The 18,012-nt window shown below is 43.3% G+C and overlaps 2 protein-coding genes across 2 annotated transcripts in view; one reads left to right on the top strand and one right to left on the bottom strand.

Moving 5' to 3' along the window:
• The window catches only part of LOC133421969 (vesicle-fusing ATPase), a 290,608-nt gene that overhangs the window by 230,953 nt on the left and 41,643 nt on the right, over window positions 1-18,012 (bottom strand). The window lies entirely within an intron of this gene.
• Window positions 4,052-18,012, top strand: part of LOC133422437 (homeobox protein Dlx4a-like) — a 29,116-nt gene continuing 15,155 nt past the window's right edge. Inside the window, 2 exon segments of the mRNA XM_061712428.1 lie at window positions 4,052-4,749; window positions 11,950-12,146. Coding sequence (XP_061568412.1) covers window positions 4,413-4,749; window positions 11,950-12,146 — 534 coding nt within the window. The 5' untranslated portion in view covers window positions 4,052-4,412.

The raw sequence follows: 18,012 nt of genomic DNA, 5'->3' as shown, positions 1-18,012 counted from the left end.
ATATCAAGTTAAAAAATGAGAGTGAGAGAAGCTTCAAGCGGCAACGTTTTTTTTTTTTTTGTCTCGGCTGTTGAAAAGTCAGCTGGAGCCGTGAGCAGCTATGAAGAGACAGAGCTCCTAGTAGATCTGGTCGTTCCTTATCACCCGTCTAGATCCCTTTTTAATTCTCTCCTCAGCACCAGGTTTATGAACATCTGACCCTCAGAGTTGGATCATGAAACAGACTTTTGCTGCCGTTGATGGTGGAATAAAATGAACAAGAAGCAGCGAGTCGCTCTTTCTCTGATTTCCTCCTCCTGACTCAGACGTCTGACTCCAACCCCCCGACCAATCGGTGGCCTGTAGTGTGATGATGTCAGATACAGCCGACTCAGCCGCTTAGAACCTCGGCAGAATAGACACAGAAAAAGTATCTACTCGGCACGTTAGACCCCTAGTGGGAAAGCGCAAAACCGAGGGGAAGCGAGTCGAGTCGGGCTGAGTAGTTACTAGTGTAAAAGCACCAGTAGAACAGCAAACAGACAGGATGTAAAAAACAGACAGGATGACTAACAGACGGACCAGCAGGGGAGAAGAGAAGCCAAGACAATATACAGACAGAGCTGTCGAGACACAGGTGCACACAATCAGGACAGATGGGAACAGGGGAAGTCAAACTGGAACCTAAGAACCCATTTTATGGAATTTCAAACCAGAAAACAGGAACTAGAATACAAAATACGGGCATCCAAGACAAACAGAAGAATAATTCAAAACCTTGAAACCCTGACACCCTCCCCCCTACACAGCAGCTGCAGTCACAGCAGGAGACACTCACCCACATCCAGACAACACTGCTGGCTGATGCTGCACTGGTCCAGCGCCATTGAAGAAGAAATGATTATACTCGCTCCTATACAGCATCCGTTACACACACATGTTAAAGCCAATAGTTATTTTCCATACTGAAGAGGTGACAACCCTGCCTGATGTACACCTAGACACCTAGACTTTAAGCGGACTCCTCAGCATATGAGAAATGCAGTTTGGGAATATATTTCAAATTGGACGGCGAATGGCGTGGAGCAAAAAAAACGTATAAAGCCTATGTTTTTTGTGTCAAATCATTAAAAAATAGATAACATCCAATCATAGTGGGTTTGATGTAAATAAAAGAACCACCTAACTTTATCCACAGTGCCATTATTATTCGTTTAAGTAGCAAAAGAAAAAAAACATTGTGTCCAGTATAGTTCCTCTGAGTCAACAGCTCGTAGATCCAGCTTGAGCAGCAACAACTTCAAGTAATCATTTCCTGTATGATTTTATCAGTCATTTATTTTTGGTAATATCGGTTTAGTTTAGGTTAGGTAGTTTTAGGTTAAGTTTAATTAGGCTTTCAGACATTTATTTATTCACAAATCATATATTCTGCCACAGCATTTTAGATTAGTTCAGTTTCTTTCTTTAAACTTTAAACTTAAACTTTTATTTATTTATATAGCACCAAATCATACAGTATGAATGCAACACATGGTGCTTTACACGCAGAATAAAATAACAATCAGAAAACATAATTTAAAACATTCCATACGACCCCTACCCCCACCACCCACGCGTACATACACACTCACTCACACTCATACACATGTGCACACACTCACACGCCCACACACACACACACACACACACACACACACACACACACACACACACACACACACACACACACACACACACACACACACACACAGTAAGTGGACTGGTGAAATGGCTTAGCACTAACGATCCAGGTGAGGAGAACACTACCTATGGTCTGTTTACTTTTCTTGTGTAGCACCAGTTCTCAACAAAGTCATCTCAAGGCATTTTACACTTTAGATCCTGACTTTCAATACGCCATTCCAATATATATATATATATATATATATATATATATATATATATATATATATATATATATATATATATATATATATATATATATATATATATATATATATATATATATATATATATATATATTGCTTAATTTGCTTTTAGTTTAGTTTAGTAGTCTGTGATTTAGGGTGCACTTAAAGGGTGCACTAGTACACTTCATCAGGAGTGTAACGGGTCCTTTTGGAACCATGCCATACTGCTGCATCAAAATAAACGTTTATAAATTGTGTGTTTCCTATCTTCAAATTATTTAGTAAATGTAAATAAAATGTTGTAAAATCTAATAAAAGAAAACGTTATTTTAATATAACATTTTGAATCTGTTACCATCTCAATGCTTTAGGCCATCCAATAATTTGTCAACAAAATATAATTATGTTATAAATGGATATATTTGGACCTGTTCGGCCAGGATCGTTCAGAAATGGGCAATAATTATATATAATATATATATATATATATATATATATATATATATATATATATATATATATATATATATATATATATATAATTATATGTGTATGTATGCATGTGTATGTGAATATATATATGTATATATATATATATATATATATATATATATATATATATATATATATATATATATATATATATATATGTATATATATATATATATATATATATATATATATATATATATATATATATATATATATATATATATATATATATATATATATATGTATATATATATATATATATATATATATATATATATATATATATATATATATATATATATATATATATATATATATATATACATATAGAAATAGAGCAGATGGAGTTAATATAGAGATAGTATGCTGTAAATAAGTATATTTATATAAATATTTATATGGGCATGTGTGTAGAAATAGATAGAAATACTCAATGTATGTATGTATAAGTAAGTGTATGAGTACAGTGTGTGAGTATAATTATAGTAGTTATTATAAATACTTGTTTATAAATTATTAGTGAATGAGGGTATAGGATTAAATAAGTTTACACTTCTTCCTACTCATTTTTGCACATGTAATTAAGATATTAAGTGTTAAAGTATGAAATTCTTCGTTTTGTTGTTTTGTTTTCTTATCTTCCATTTAATTGTCTTTTACATGTACAAAATCAAATCAAATCAAATCAGATCAGATCGGGAGCGCGGGTTCTGCTGCTGCAGAGGGTTTTCTGAGCGGAATTTCACAGCAGGCCCACAGTCCGGGATTTCCACGCACAAGGATCGTAATGAAGTGAAATTACGGTGTCCGAGCTTTTTCTCTGCCAAAATCAGCAGGTTGGAGTTTGTGTTTGTGCTGGTGTTTGTTGCTGTTTCCCCCGCAGAGCGGGACCACAGGGCGCGCTCCGCGCATCCACGGGAGAATAGACACTCAGGCAATATTGGATTTATTTTCTACATTTAGGATTCTGGTTTAAATACATTTATACAATATTTTTTATTTTATTAGAAAAAAAATTATTGGTTGGAATTGAAAGTGGAAAGTGGAAAATAAATGAAACAGATCATTGGATATTTTCTTGAATATATTCGATATAGGCTATTCAGCGAGATCAGAAGAACCCCGTTTATGCAAATAATCTGCTCTGATTATCTCTATTTTGCTTTTGAAAAACAGGAACAATTTTTTTTAGGAAGCGTCCGATCCTCTGGTGGCTTTATTATCACGTGCAAATCCAACATGAGACTATCCTAATTACTTACTTTTCGGCAAGAAAGAAATCTTCACGCTATTTTACAGTTTGCAAAGAGCAGACTACAATGTATGCACTGAAACTAAAACAAAGTATTGCTCGGAGAGCTGCGCCATGAGAAAAAAATAAATATAACAGAGAGGAATTTACGGGCCACTTTCAACCTAAAATATCATCTTTTATTCCACGCTGTGAGCACAAATACCTCCAGTTTCAGTGTTTTTTCCTATTGATTTCCACGAGCCGCGCTGGTCCGTGGCGCTGCGTGTGATTAGTGATTAGTGCGACACGGGGACGCGCTCCAGCCAATGAGCGCGCCGCGGGTGCGCGCCTGAGCCAAAGCCGAGGCCCCACTCTGGGGAGGAGGAACACACTCCCATCCACGGAGAACACACTCCCATCCACGGAGGAACACACTCCCATCCACTCCGCCTCAGCAGTCTCGTCACAACACTAGTGGAATCGAGCGCGGAGCTGCTGGAGTTGCGCTGAGAGGAGAGAAAAAGCGCGCCGCGGATATTTGATTTTTGAATTGCAGACACATTCTTAAATATTTATTTCTTGGTGTTTTTGCCTATATTTGGTCATTTCCATACCGTTGTTGTCAGTCTGCTGGATTAAATGCTTTTGAAAAGGTTACTTTTGTGGGACTTTCACCTGGCACGCACGCAGGATGGGAGATGAGCGCGTCCTCTGAATTAAGGCTCTATGATCTATGATCTATGATGACCCCCGCCAGAGGGAATAGCTGATCCTTTTTCCCCCCCATCACCCCAATGATGACTATGAGTTCAATCTCGGACTCTTTGGTTCCCAACACTGATCCGTCCAAGTCTGCGTTCCTGGAGTTCGGCGGCCACGCGTACCCGGGCCCCGGGCAGGGCTCCCCGGCCCTGTCCCACGGACACTATCCGGTGCACGGGCTGCACGGCGTGGGCGTGGGCCCCGCGCAGCACGACGGACACTTCTCCGCCGGGGCGTCCTCGTACGGCCGCCCGCTCGGGTACGCGCCCTACCACAGCCCCGTGAGCGCGCACCACCCCGGGACCTACCTGTCCTACGCGCACGGAGGCCACGGCGGCGCGCTGGCGCACTCCAGGCTGGAGGAGGCTGGTGAGTAACAGGGCAGGAAAGTCCTGGAAAAAACTCCCATCTTAGCGTCTATCCTCACAATTCAACTCAATTCTATTCAGTTTCATTTCTATAGCGTCTATTACAACAGAAGTTGTCTCTGGATCTTTCCAGAGACCAGAACATGACCATTATGCTCTGACCTGACTATGAAGAAACGCTACATTTAGGAGCATCTTTTAGACCTTTTGTCTTCAGTTTGCACTAAAACATCCCAGAAAACTACCGAAACACAATTGAATGTGTTAATAGAAATAGAAAATAGAAATAGAAAGCCTTTATTATCATTAGACTGGTACAATGAGATTAGGCAGCAGCTCCGTAAAAGTGCACACATGCAAAGACTATGTAAACAAAGACTCTGTTTATGAGAAGCAGGAAACATAAATATATATACACTATAAAAATGACTGAATGAGGGAATAATAATGCACATGAATGGGTGGAAGAATATTGCACATAGATGAGTAAGAAATATTGCACTTATTGGATAGAGAAGATTGCACAGTATGAGGAGCTTATTGGTTATTAATATGATAATATGATAACTCGCAGCTCCGTCTGGGCGTTAAAGTTGCAGCTTTGAGCAAATGAATGTGACACAGGACATTGATTATTACAATGGAGTATGGAAAAAAAATACGTATGTGAGTAAATGGAGCTGCACTTCTTATTTTATGCCGGTGATGTGATACAAACGTCCGAGGAGGATTAACATACATATAAAATGATTCCACAGTGACTGAAATCGTTTGTTTTCTCCACCTGAATATCTAAAAAGCTCCAAGCGCTGCTTGGATCATTTTAAAGTCTTAGTTTTCAGCTTTAGTCCAGCACTTTCAGTCACACACATCATTATTTTGATACAGGCGGAAAAATGAGGAGCATGACTCTTAAACCTTAATATTAATATATTAATATTAAACCTTAATATTATAATTCTAATAAACAACACACATATATAATAAACATACATAACAAGGGAAATGCATTTAATATTGAAAGTCTCTGGTTTAAAACCGTGAGCATGAAGGGCCGGGGAGCAGGATAATGGGTGTTTGAGTGTGAGGTGCTGGTTTGGTCGGGGATTCATTTGAGGCCTCCACAAACTCCACAAACTCCACAAACTCCACAAACTCCACGAACTCCGACAGTCCAAATGGGCCGAGCTCGAACTCCCACCATCATCATCATCCTCTCCCGAACAGCGGCGGCCGATCCTCCCCCTGATACTGGTCCATGTGCGTTATTATATTCCAGGTTTGTTCCCCTTCAAAAATAGAGCGTGCTGCGTCTCCTACACTTTTACACTTGAAAAAAAAAATCAGGGGGGATGGTGGATTTTATCATATGGGGACAGATAATTTGTGCTGATTACCAATAATATAATATATTACAAATAATAGCACTGACCAAAACACCTGCAGAAATACTGCAGGAATGACATAGCAGCAGTTAAATGCAGCCTTCTGTAAGCTTTAAATATCCACTGGGCTTACATCAAATACATCAAAACACAACAATAAAAAACACTTTTCTGAACTTATCAATATGACTCTGTCCTTCACAGGATAAGTAACATGGATCACTGCAAAAACTCACAATCTTAACAAGAATATTTGTCTTATTTAGTTAAAATGTCTCATTTTAGTAAAAAAATCTCATTACACTTAAAACAAGACTCATCACTGGAAAAAACAACAATTTTCACCTGTTTCAAGTAGATTTTCACTTAAAATAAGTAGAAAAATCTGCCAGTTGAACAAGATTTTTTTGCTTGTAATGAGAAGATAAATCTTGTTCCACTGGCAGATTTTTCTACTTATTTCAAGTGAAAATTTACTTGAAACAGGTGAAAATTGTCAAATAAGTTATTTTTCTGGTGTTATTTTTCTGGTGATGACTCTAAATGTTGAAATAGCAGTAAAACCACATTCATTGATGAAATGACATAAGGGATGGAAAGGGGGGATGATTTTGACCATTTTTATTTCAGGGGGGGATGCCATCCCCCCTCATCCCCCTCAACTCCAGTACTGCGTATAATCAACATCCATGGAGATTTTTATTTTCAGTCTCTAAATAAAAGATAGAGTACGGTAATGATTTTAAATGTCATTGTCCATGATTTAAATGAGCAGACCTGTCAGTGAGCCTGCAGATACTGTGGAGACACAATAAAACCACAATTCAGACAAAATCTTCATTTGTTGCGAGATACCTCCCAACTGAACAGATGAAACTCTTTTTAAGGTGACGGTTTTTTTGTTACTGTTTTTTAGATGTACTCAGTGTTGTTTATTAGAATTATAATATTAAGGTTTAATATTAATATATTAATATTAAGGTTTAAGAGTCAGGCTCCTCATTTTCTGTCTGTATCTTAGAGAAACAAAATAATTATGTGTGAAAGTGCTGGACTAAAGCTGAAAACTAAGACTTTAAAATGACCCGAGCAGCGCTTGGAGCTGATTTCTCAGATATTCAGGTGAAGAAAACAAATGATTTCAGTCACTGTGGAATCATTTTATATGTATGTTAATCCTCCTCAGACGTTTGGATCACATGACTGGCATAAAATAAGAAGTGTAGCTCCATTTACTCACATTTAAATAGCATTGTTTTCTCTGTGAAGAGCCCAATGTTTTTTTTCTTTTCTTTTCTTTTCTTTTCTTTTCTTTTCTTTTCTTTTCTTTTCTTTTCTTTTATTTTCTTTTCTTTTCTTTTCTTTTATTTTTAACATCCTGGAGTATTTTGAATTTGTGGAATATTTGGTGAATATGGAGAATATTACAAACCCATTTGTAATGTTTTCAGAATATTGCATTTATTTGTGAGGAAGTTATCAGGTGGGGTTATTTCCAGAAATATAACGTGGTTTCACAGTTTAAGATTAAACACTGATTTTGGTACGCTTGCCTGCAAAGCTACTTTGCTGATGTAGAGTATATTAACCTTTAAATAAGTGAAAATATTAGAAACTCATGCATTGAAGTGTGAGATGTGATATTACTCCAAACTTTGAGCAGGCAGGAAACTTTCCACCGAAAAGAAATGTACTGGCTGAATTGAAGAGCGTATAATTACAACAACGTGACAAAAAGAAAAAGACGATTTAAGGCAGAATTACTCAAGACGTCAATAAGACCCCGGTGTATTTTTGTGCGGCGTGTCCTCCTCTTCATCACTTGCTCTGTTTATGATCATCTTCATCATTTACTGGACGTTCAGTCAGCTCTCAGCATCCCGAGAAAGCCAAGGCAAGTTTATTTGTATAGCACAACTCAACACAAGGTCATTCAAAGTGCTTTACATCAACATTAAAAGCAGCAAGACACAATTAAACAGTAAATAACAAATAAAATGAAATAAAACGATAAGAAAAGAGGTAAAATAATAAAAAGAACAAGTTGTTAAAAAGTAAGGGCAGTAGATCCAGCAGGTTCATCTCATTCTTACAATGGCAAGAATTACGTTTCTATACGGTCAAAACATACAAAGACCGGGTCAAATACAGTATTACAAAAGTAATCTGTAACAATTCGTACGGTGAATTAAACCAATTTGATAATTCTATGCCAAAACGTCTGTTTCCAGGTCTTATTTCACACGACTGACGAGAATTACGTTTCTATACGGTCAAAACGTACACAGAACGGGTCAAATACAGTATTACAAAAGTAATCTGTGCCGATTCGTGCGGTGAATCAGACCAACAGAAAGAAAGGGCTTTCCCCGGCTGCTTCGGGGCTCCCCGGCTGCTGCAGGGCTCCCCGGGCGTCTCAGCCGCTGCCGGGGCTCCAGACTGCAGCAGCAGCAGCAGCTTGGTTACAGAAAGCCGACGTGTTGTGAGGCTTCGGCCCGTCGACTGAGCTCATGTCATAACAAGGATCAGTGTGGGCGAACGGATTAAGAGGGGAGAAAAAACAAGAGAAAGGAAAGCCCTCTGGGCAGCGTTGTGCATGTGAGTCAGTACCTTTAAACCACACAGGTTTGGAGGGGATTAGCTGCAGTATCTTAATAACACCGTCTCAAATACACAGTAAAACCACCGGATTAAAAGTTTTGAACGAGTTTGGATGAAAAAAGGCCAAACAGGGAATGTGAGTACTACTATTTGCTCCGCTGTGTCGACCTGCCGGACCGTTTTCTACACTATTATTGTAGAGCTAACACAGCTAATAAGAAGAATGGGTTCTAACATGGGAAGAACGACCCAGAGAACGGCCGCTTCTGTCCTGGAGCGATTTGGCGACGCGTTCATCAGATGAGGACCGACTGAAACTCAGACGAGACCAGGAGCGTTTGGGTTTCAGCATCTCTAAGGGTCCCCCTCAAAGGGTTTGCTCGCATTAGTCTGGGCTTTTATTTGGCTTTTTCTGTGACCTAACTGGAACTTCACTTCATTTTGCTCCTACAGTGGTACAGTATAGCAATGACAGAAATGAAGTGATTCTATGTTGCTGCTGCTTCAGGTTTGATGGCGACCTTTAAGGATTTGAGAATGGTTCTCTTCTGTGTTTCCTGGACTCGGTCTTTGTAGCTTTCAGCGGTTCGTTCTGTGAAGCTCCCTGTGCCACACTCGGGTGTTCTGGGTGTGCCGTACAAATAAACAGGCGCGTCATTTCCACCGGGGACGGTGGGGACGCGTCCCCACCACTTTGTCTGACGAGCAGATTTGTCCCCACCACTTAAAAAAAAAAAAAAAATAAAAAAATTAAGTAAGACGCGATTTGTCCCGTATTTTCATTAACGCCCCATACACACGTCTGTCACACACACACACACACACACACACACACACACACACACACACACACACACACACACACACACACACACACACACACACACACACACACACACACACACACACACACACACACACACACACACACACACACACACACACATCAACACTAAATTTATCAATAATAACAAAATAAAACACAGGAAACATTAAGGCCAGCAAAATCTTAGTGGCGGGACAACAGGACCTGCTGCGTCTGTGCCAGATCTGTATGTGTGTGTGACAGACAGCGCTGCGGGGAGGACTGGGGCTTCACCTCCAGGTAGGGCTTGGGAATTGGGAATTAAAAATTGCGTTCCGCAGGCCCGGTTCCACGAGGGTGCATAAGCAAGCATTGCACCCTGATCTTATGTGTCTTCATGCTCAGTTGAAAAGACGAAAAGTCTGAAAAAACTGACAAATGCGCCTGATTATTGGTTCCGCGTTAAATCGACGGCGTAGCCTACGGCTTGGGTTACGCAGCGTTGCGTACCGTACGTTCGCATCCCTGCGTATCCGACGCCGTCACTTTGCGTTGGTGCAACGCGGAACCATAAATCAGCCAGTGTCCGTCACTCATCTGCTTCCAACGCGCAGTTTCCTGCAGCAGCAAGACGCTGCTCTCTGCTGCTCCGTTAACACAAAGTAACCGTGGATATTCCCAAGTGGTTCAGCACAACGACATAAACAAGTTTACAGGACTGTCTCAGAAAATTAGAATATTGTGATAAAGTCCTTTATTTTTCTGGAGTTCAAAAATATAATACATTCTGGATTCATTACAAATCAACTGAAATATTGCAAGCCTTTTATTATTTTAATATAGCTGATTATGGCTTACAGTTTAAGATTAAGATTCCCAGAATATTCTAATATTTTGAGATAGGATATTTGAGTTTTCTTTAACTGTAAGCCATGATCAGCAATATTAAAATAATAAAAGGCTTGCAATATGTATATGATGTTTCCGACGACCTAAATAAGACCGCGCAGATGGCTTTTAATATGGGGACAATATCGCGTCAATATGCATCATCTAATGCAATGCCTATTATTTATCATGAAACCTCAATTCGGAAGTAATGGGCGTAGCTCGTACCCAGCACTTTTCAAACCTTACTCAGGTTTATGGTAAATGTCCCCAGCACTTCTGAAATCAAACTGACGCCCATGCAAATAAACAAACTGCTTTTCTGTGCTGTTTTCAAATAATGCCGACGCCTCCATTCAGCTGTGTTTGCCTTCTTGTAACGGTGTAGCCTGTCAGAGGAGCCGGCCCAGTGGCCACGGTTACATGATGTTTTTTAATTCAGAATTCATTATTCTGAATTAAATCATTCAGAATTAAACTATTTTCCTTCGAGTTTACATGGAAATAGTAATTCTGAATTGAGGTTTACATGGAAAACACGTTTGATGGTCTTTCTCCAATTCCTCTCCAGGTCTGGGGGTTGGGAAGGTTCTGATTGGATAGGGGGGGGACCGGAAGTTAAACTACCGGAAGAAAAACTAACTTAGACGCTACAACTTTGAAAAGCTCACCATTTTGATGTTTCCAGTTTCCATCTGTTCTTTTAATGATTTCTATTTATTAAATAAATGGTCTCTGCTCTTGACCAGCGTTTACTGCTGCTGCATCTTGAAACTTTGTTTGGAAAACCAGCCCAGTGGAATATAAGATCATGGAGACAGACGGGGGAGGGAACGAGCAGAAAGAAAGACCGGGATTAATTTAAAGAAGAATGATTGTAGACATGATCACGGAATTATTCTATTCGGATTTAAAATCAGAATAAACCAGCCACTTACTTCGGAATTAAGTTTAATTCCGACATAAATTTAATTCCGAATTATAACTTAAATGCATTGTCGATGACTATACATTGTTTGAATTGGTTGATGCTATTTAAAGAATGTATGATTTTGTATTGTAAAGCATTATATCTAAATGTTTAACGGAATGACTGTAACCTTAATGTGAGTGTCAAAAGGAGCTCTGGTCTTATTTGACAGAAATCTAGAATATATTTTGTAGGAGAATTTCCTTTTTTTTTTTTAACTTTTTTTTCTTTTCTATGTTTCTTTTCTTTTTCTTCAACTACCTCTTTAGGTTTGCTTTTAATTTTTGCCTTGTATTGTGTATTATGTGTGGGACCCCAGGAAGAATAGCTGCAGTTTTGCTGCAGCTAATGGGGATCCAAATAATACTATAAAACTATAAAAATTCTGAATGGCCATTTTCATTCGGAATTAAGTGTTTACATGGTAATTTTTACTCATTTTAAATCGGATTTAATTTTAATTCTGAATAAAAGAGGAATTAAACTTCCCATGTGAACGCACTCAGTGTTGACTTTTATCTGAGGAAGTTTCTCCCCCCTGTCGTCGTCCAGAGCACGAGAAGCCCACGGCGGTGATAGAGAACGGGGAGGTGAGGCTCAACGGGAAAGGGAAGAAGATCCGGAAGCCTCGGACCATCTACTCCAGCCTGCAGCTCCAGGCGCTCAACCAGCGCTTCCAGCAGACCCAGTACCTCGCCCTGCCTGAGCGGGCCGACCTGGCAGCCAAGCTGGGCCTGACCCAGACCCAGGTGATGTGGAGGACACAGCACACATGACTGCACAATCAGCGGGGCCTGCACTTGCTCTCACACACACATTTACACAGTCTTTACACAGTCTTCCCACTTTGACTTTTCATTTTTCAAAAGGGGCACAGCAGAAGAAAGAAATGCATGTCCAACAGAGCACAAACAGGCAGGAAAAGGACGGAAAGCCGGTTTAGCCAGTTTAGTACCCAAATTCACAAAACAAATCAAATTTACTCTTCAAAAGTCATGGCATTGTTGATTGTTTCCTTCGTTCGTGAGTCAGGAAGCCACACATTCCTGCTATCTGGGTCCTCCCAGGTCCCCCCAGGTCCTCCCAGGTCCCCCCCAGATCCTCCCAGGTCCCCCAGGTCCTTCCAGGTCCTTCCAGGTCCTCCCAGGTCCCCCCAGGTCTTCCAAGGTTCTCCAAGGTCCTCCCAGGTCCCCCCAGGTCCTCCCAGGTCCTCCCAGGTCCTCCCAGGTCCTTCCAGGTCCCCCCAGGTCCTCCAAGGTTCTCCAAGGTCCTCCCAGGTCCCCCCGGGTCCTCATAGGTCCTCCTAGGTCCCCCCAGGTCCTCCCAGGTCCCCCCAGGTCCTCTCAGGTCCTCCCAGGTCCTCCCAGGTCCCCCCAGGTTCCCCCCCCAGGTCCTCCCAGGTCCTCCCAGGTCCTTCCAGGTCCCCCCAGGTGCCCCCCCAGGTCCTCCCAGGTCCCCCCAGGTCCTCCCAGGTCCCCCCAGGTCCTCCCAGGTCCTCCCAGGTCCTCCCAGGTCCCCCCAGGTGCCCCCCCAGGTCCTCCCAGGTCCCCCCAGGTCCTCCAAAGTCCTCCCAGGTCCCCCCCAGGTCCTCCCAGGCCCCCCCAGGTCATCCCAGGTCCCCCCAGGTCCTCCCAGGTCCCCCCAGGTCCTCCAAGGTCCTCCCAGGTCCCCCCCAGGTCCTGCCAGGTCCCCCCAGGTCCCCCAGGTCCTCCAAGGTCCTCCCAGGTCCTCCCCAGATCCTCCCAGGTCCTCCAAGGTCCTCCCAGGTCCCCCCAGGTCCCCCCAGGTCCCCCAGGTCCTCCAAGGTCCTCCCAGGTCCTCCCCAGATCCTCCCAGGTCCTCCAAGGTCCTCCCAGGTCCTCCCAGGTCCCCCCCAGGTCCTCCTAGGTCCTCCCAGGTCCCCCCCAGGTCCTGCCAGGTCCCCCCAGGTCCCCCCAGGTCCCCCAGGTCCTCCAAGGTCCTCCCAGGTCCCCCCAGGTCCTCCAAGGTCCTCCCAGGTCATCCCAGGTCCTCCCAATTTCTTCCAGGTCCTCCTGCTGCTGGACACCACCGAAACACATGAGGCTTAGTCACTGACTGTGTCATTAAATCATGGCATGAAAGACCTGAAGGATTGATTGATTGATTGCTTGATTGATTGAAACCTTTATGGTCCCCTCTGGGGAAAATCAGTTGTCAAACAGCTCATGACATTTAAAAAGCAAAAAAAACAGCATGCAAACATGCAAAAAATTGCATCATGTGCAGATAAGAGTCTAAGTCAGTTACTTATCAGCTACGGGGTGGGGACCGCAGGCAGGTGAAAGCAGCAACGGGATGACCGGGGGTGGGGACCGCAGGCAGGTGGAAGCAGCAGCGGGATGACCGGGGGTGGGGACCGCAGGCAGGTGGAAGCAGCAACGGGATGACCGGGGGTGGGGACCGCAGGCAGGTGGAAGCAGCAGCGGGATGACCGGGGGTGGGGACCGCAGGCAGGTGGAAGCAGCAACGGGATGACCGGGGGTGGGGACCGCAGGCAGGTGGAAGCAGCAGCGGGATGACCGGGGGTGGGGACCGCAGGCAGGTGGAAGCAGCAACGGGATGACCGGGGGTGGGGACCGCAGGCAGGTGGAAGCAGCAGCGGGATGACCGGGGGTCATCCCGCTGCTCCCGAAGCTCCCGCCCAATCAGCAAGCCCCAGGTTAGGTTCAGGGTCGGGGAAAGGTTGAGAAGGGGCAGGGCCAGGGAGAGGAGTCTTGACGGACAAATCTCTCCCCCACCTGCCCGGGTGTCGCACCACTGCACCAAGTTCCACATAGGGGATGAAGGAGAATGAGTCAGAGAACACGGAGCAGGACCCGCGTGAAGCAGCTGGCTTCTCTGGTTGGTTCAGTTGCTTTTCTTCTGTTAACAAAATATAATCATCTGGAATCTGCTGGCAAGGAAATAATGGGGGGGTGAAGAGCGTGTGTTTCCTGTCCGTGCTTCGTATTACTCACGCACACACACACACACACACACACACACACACACACACACACACACACACACACACGTAGGCAGGTTTGAATGACAGTCTGAACCGTTGGGCTGCGTTTTTTCACCCCCCCCCACCGCCCCTCCCCCCATCATGATCATCAACAGCTGGACAGTTTCTATTATTTTCTGCTATAACTGTGAACATAATTCTTTTTTAATTATCTTTGAAAAGCAAACCAGTTTCAGGGGAGTTTTCCGTTCAGGACTGACAAAAGAAATGTGACATGTTTGTTTGTGTCGGCTGACTGAAAGGCTGTTTTATGACTCCGTGGCCTCGGGGTCGGTTCCTCTGACAGTCGCTGGCGGCTGACTCACCCGCCAAGCAGCTTTACTGTACAGCCCCAAAACAGGACAAGCCGGGAAAATATACAATATGCAAATTTAGGAATGCAGCTACTACTACTACTAACATTCAGCAGATGCTTTTATCTGAAACGACTTCTGTCAGAGACACACGCCATGGAGCAATTAGGGTTAAAGCCTTGCTCAGGGGGTTCATCTTGGTTGCCATTCTGGGGCTTGAACCTGGGTCCTCCAGACTCAAGCCCACCTCTGCAGCCACTAGACTACCACCCCCCAACTAATGTTGAGAGTTTTGTTTCCATGGAAACAGTAATCCCTACTGTCTCCATGGAAATGAAACTATGTCAAAAATAAGACATATCAATACTATATGCATGCACACATTTTACACTTCACTTTCCAAAAAAGGTAGTTGTTGGGACAATGTTGTCGGCAAGGATATTAAAGAAAACAATCTAAAGAGTGATGTTAGGTTACTGTAATGGTGATTTGGTACAAAAGCAGTGTCTTTGAGGACAACAGTTCCAATGTTTCAGTAACCGGAATATTGACCGGATTTTGACTGCATGTAAACGTAGTCATTGAGATAAACACCTAAGTCATCCAATGAGCCATTGTGATGTTCAAGCTGCTGCAACGTGAAAAAATGATAAAACCAGTAAATGAAGAGGCTTTTACTGCTCTGTTACCACAGATAGACTGGACCCGTTTAAAAGGATGAGCAGCTGACCCATCAAGAAGCAACAATTGGGAAGTATGACTGGTGTCTGCAAACAGAGCATACATGAGCAGCAGATGTAATCAGTTAAATGCTGTCTCTGGTTGTTTTAAGCCTGATTTAAGGTTCTGTGTTAAACCAACGCAGAGTCTACACTGTTGCCGTGACGCCGTCGTGAACCCTTCGGACTTCTCCGTCACTCCATTTCTCCGCGGTGCAGTTCCCCCCCAGAGCGCTAGGTGGTTGCGTTCTTTTCCTGAATGGTTTATCGTCGTCTCTAGTTGATTCTTTGTTGTTTTTTGTACGGACTTCGTCAATGAGTCGCTCCTCGACTTGGTCCATGTTGATAATGTTCTGTCCGTATACAACAACAAGATGTTTAAAAATGGCGGGGATGGCGCAGTCTGGAACCAGAAATGCGTTGCTACCAAGCAAACCAATCACAGCCCTCTGGGTCTGCGTTGGGTCTGCGTCGCCTCCACGCGCAGTTCCATTTTTCAGGAGGTGCAGGTCAGGCTACGGCGTAGGCTACAGAAAGACTCCCGCGTAGTCGCCTACCCTACGGCGTAGGCTCTGCGTTGATTTAACGCAGAACTATAATATGAAATGTCAAATGAAATGAACAAGCAACTGTTACCGGGTCAAAGTTTGACTCTTTGAAGGTCTTGGAATTGAAGCAGACCTATTTCTTGACCCGTCTTCTTCATCTGGCAGAGAGGGTTTTGTTTCTATGGATCAAGTAGCTTTATAATGCTACGAGTTGCATTTTACATATGCATGAAATGACTTTACGGCTCACATCGAAAAAGTGATGGTGTCGACTATTTGCTCACCTTTTTTTTGCATTGCTGAATCTTGAATGAGTGTCCATGTTAAGGGATGAGCTTTGTTTTGTGATCCATTTGTTCTGGTTCAGGTGTCAGTTAGGTTGCTTTCAGACCTGTGGCCCGTTTGTTTTGTTCCGATTCAGGGGCTAAATCGATACAGTTGTTTCGTTTTTCGTTTGTGGGGTTTGTGTTCATAAAGCAACCGTCTGTAGCGGTTCAAAGCTGTTAACAAATGCCATGAACCAACTGTTCTCTCATTGGTCAGAAATTAACGCAGAAGGAGTTTCTTCTTCCGTACCCCGGGAAAAACAACAATGGTTATAGCCCCTTTCACAGAGAGGGCGCAAAGCGCAGACTGCCGGCGATCCCGTTCATGGTGTATGTGCTACCACAGCGCAAGAGCGGACTGCTCTCCGCCGAGCTCGGTGGCGTGCTAGACGGGGTCTGCTGCAGCGTTTGCGCCTGCCTGCCTGAATTGAACATTTTTTTATTTCACCGTATCGCGCTCTGACGACATCTAGGCACGTCCAATAGGAGAGAAGGGAGAAGAGAGAAAGTTGTGTCCAATAGGAGAGAAGGGGGTGGAGCTCTGCGTCGAGTCTGTGCCCTACCCGGCGGTGGGCGCAGCGCAAACGACATTCTATGTGAAAGCAGCTTATGAGTGAGTTGTGTGGGTTGCTGTGTGGATTATGTTCTCTCTGCAAACGAACCGGTCCAGGTCTGGAATGGAAGCGAGCCGAGACCACCTCTCCTAGGAGATCTCGGCTCACTTGTTTTGTCCCCCATCCAAGCGAGATTGCTGTGTTCACATATACCAACCATCCGATCTTTAGGGGGAAACGCTCCCTGTTTTGGAACAACTGCTCCAAACGGGACAGGTGTGAAAGCACTCTAAGTCTCGTTTTTTTCTGTTTGGTGATTTTACTGCTGTTGCGTTTTCTCCCTTCCTCCTTGTAGTGATGGTGATGTTTGCCCATAACATCATTTTGGAAGGTGTTTTCATTTCTGCTGCCATTGTATGGCGCCAGTTTAACGCCCTCTGTATAGTGGATCAAAATCCAAAATCTGAGAACCAAAATCTGGAATCACCTTTCCAAGAAATCAGAATCTCTAATCAAGAGTGTAATCCTACTTCCAGTGACGTGCAGTGAGGTTCACGGCTGGTGAGGTGCTGACTTCATCACAGTCACATCAACAAACAGGAACTCCACAGGGCAGCTTATTCACTATTTGATTGGCAGCAGTTTAAAATCTCATATCAGCTTTCGTTACACATACAAACACAAAAAGGTTTTACTTATAAACTTATAAATTAAGTCCTACATTTTGAAAGTAAGGTCAGACAAGAGGAAAACTAAATGGAGGTTACTGTCACTTATGGCGCTTTCCCACTAGCACCTACTCAGCGTGACTCGACTCGACTCGCCTCGGTTTTGCGCTTCTCCACCAGGGGTCTAACATGTCGAGTAGATACTTTTCTGTATCTATTCTGCTGAGGTTCTAAGCGGCTGAGTCGGCTGTATCAGACATCATCACACTACAGTCCACCGATTGGTCGGGGGGTTGGAGTCAGACGTCTGAGTCAGGAGGAGGAAATCAGAGAAAGAGACTCTGACGGATTCTTGTTCATTTTATTCGACCAGCAACGGCAGCAAAAGTCTGTTTCTGATCCAACTCTGAGGGTCAGATGTTCATAAACCTGGTGCTGAGGAGAGAATTAAAAAGGGATCTAGACGGAGATAAGGAACG

The sequence above is a fragment of the Cololabis saira genome, chromosome 21 (assembly GCF_033807715.1).
Source record: "Cololabis saira isolate AMF1-May2022 chromosome 21, fColSai1.1, whole genome shotgun sequence".
NCBI classification, from domain to species: Eukaryota; Metazoa; Chordata; class Actinopteri; order Beloniformes; family Belonidae; genus Cololabis; species Cololabis saira.
The sequence above is the reverse complement of the archived record's forward strand: the minus strand, read 5'-3'. Positions and strand labels throughout refer to the sequence as shown.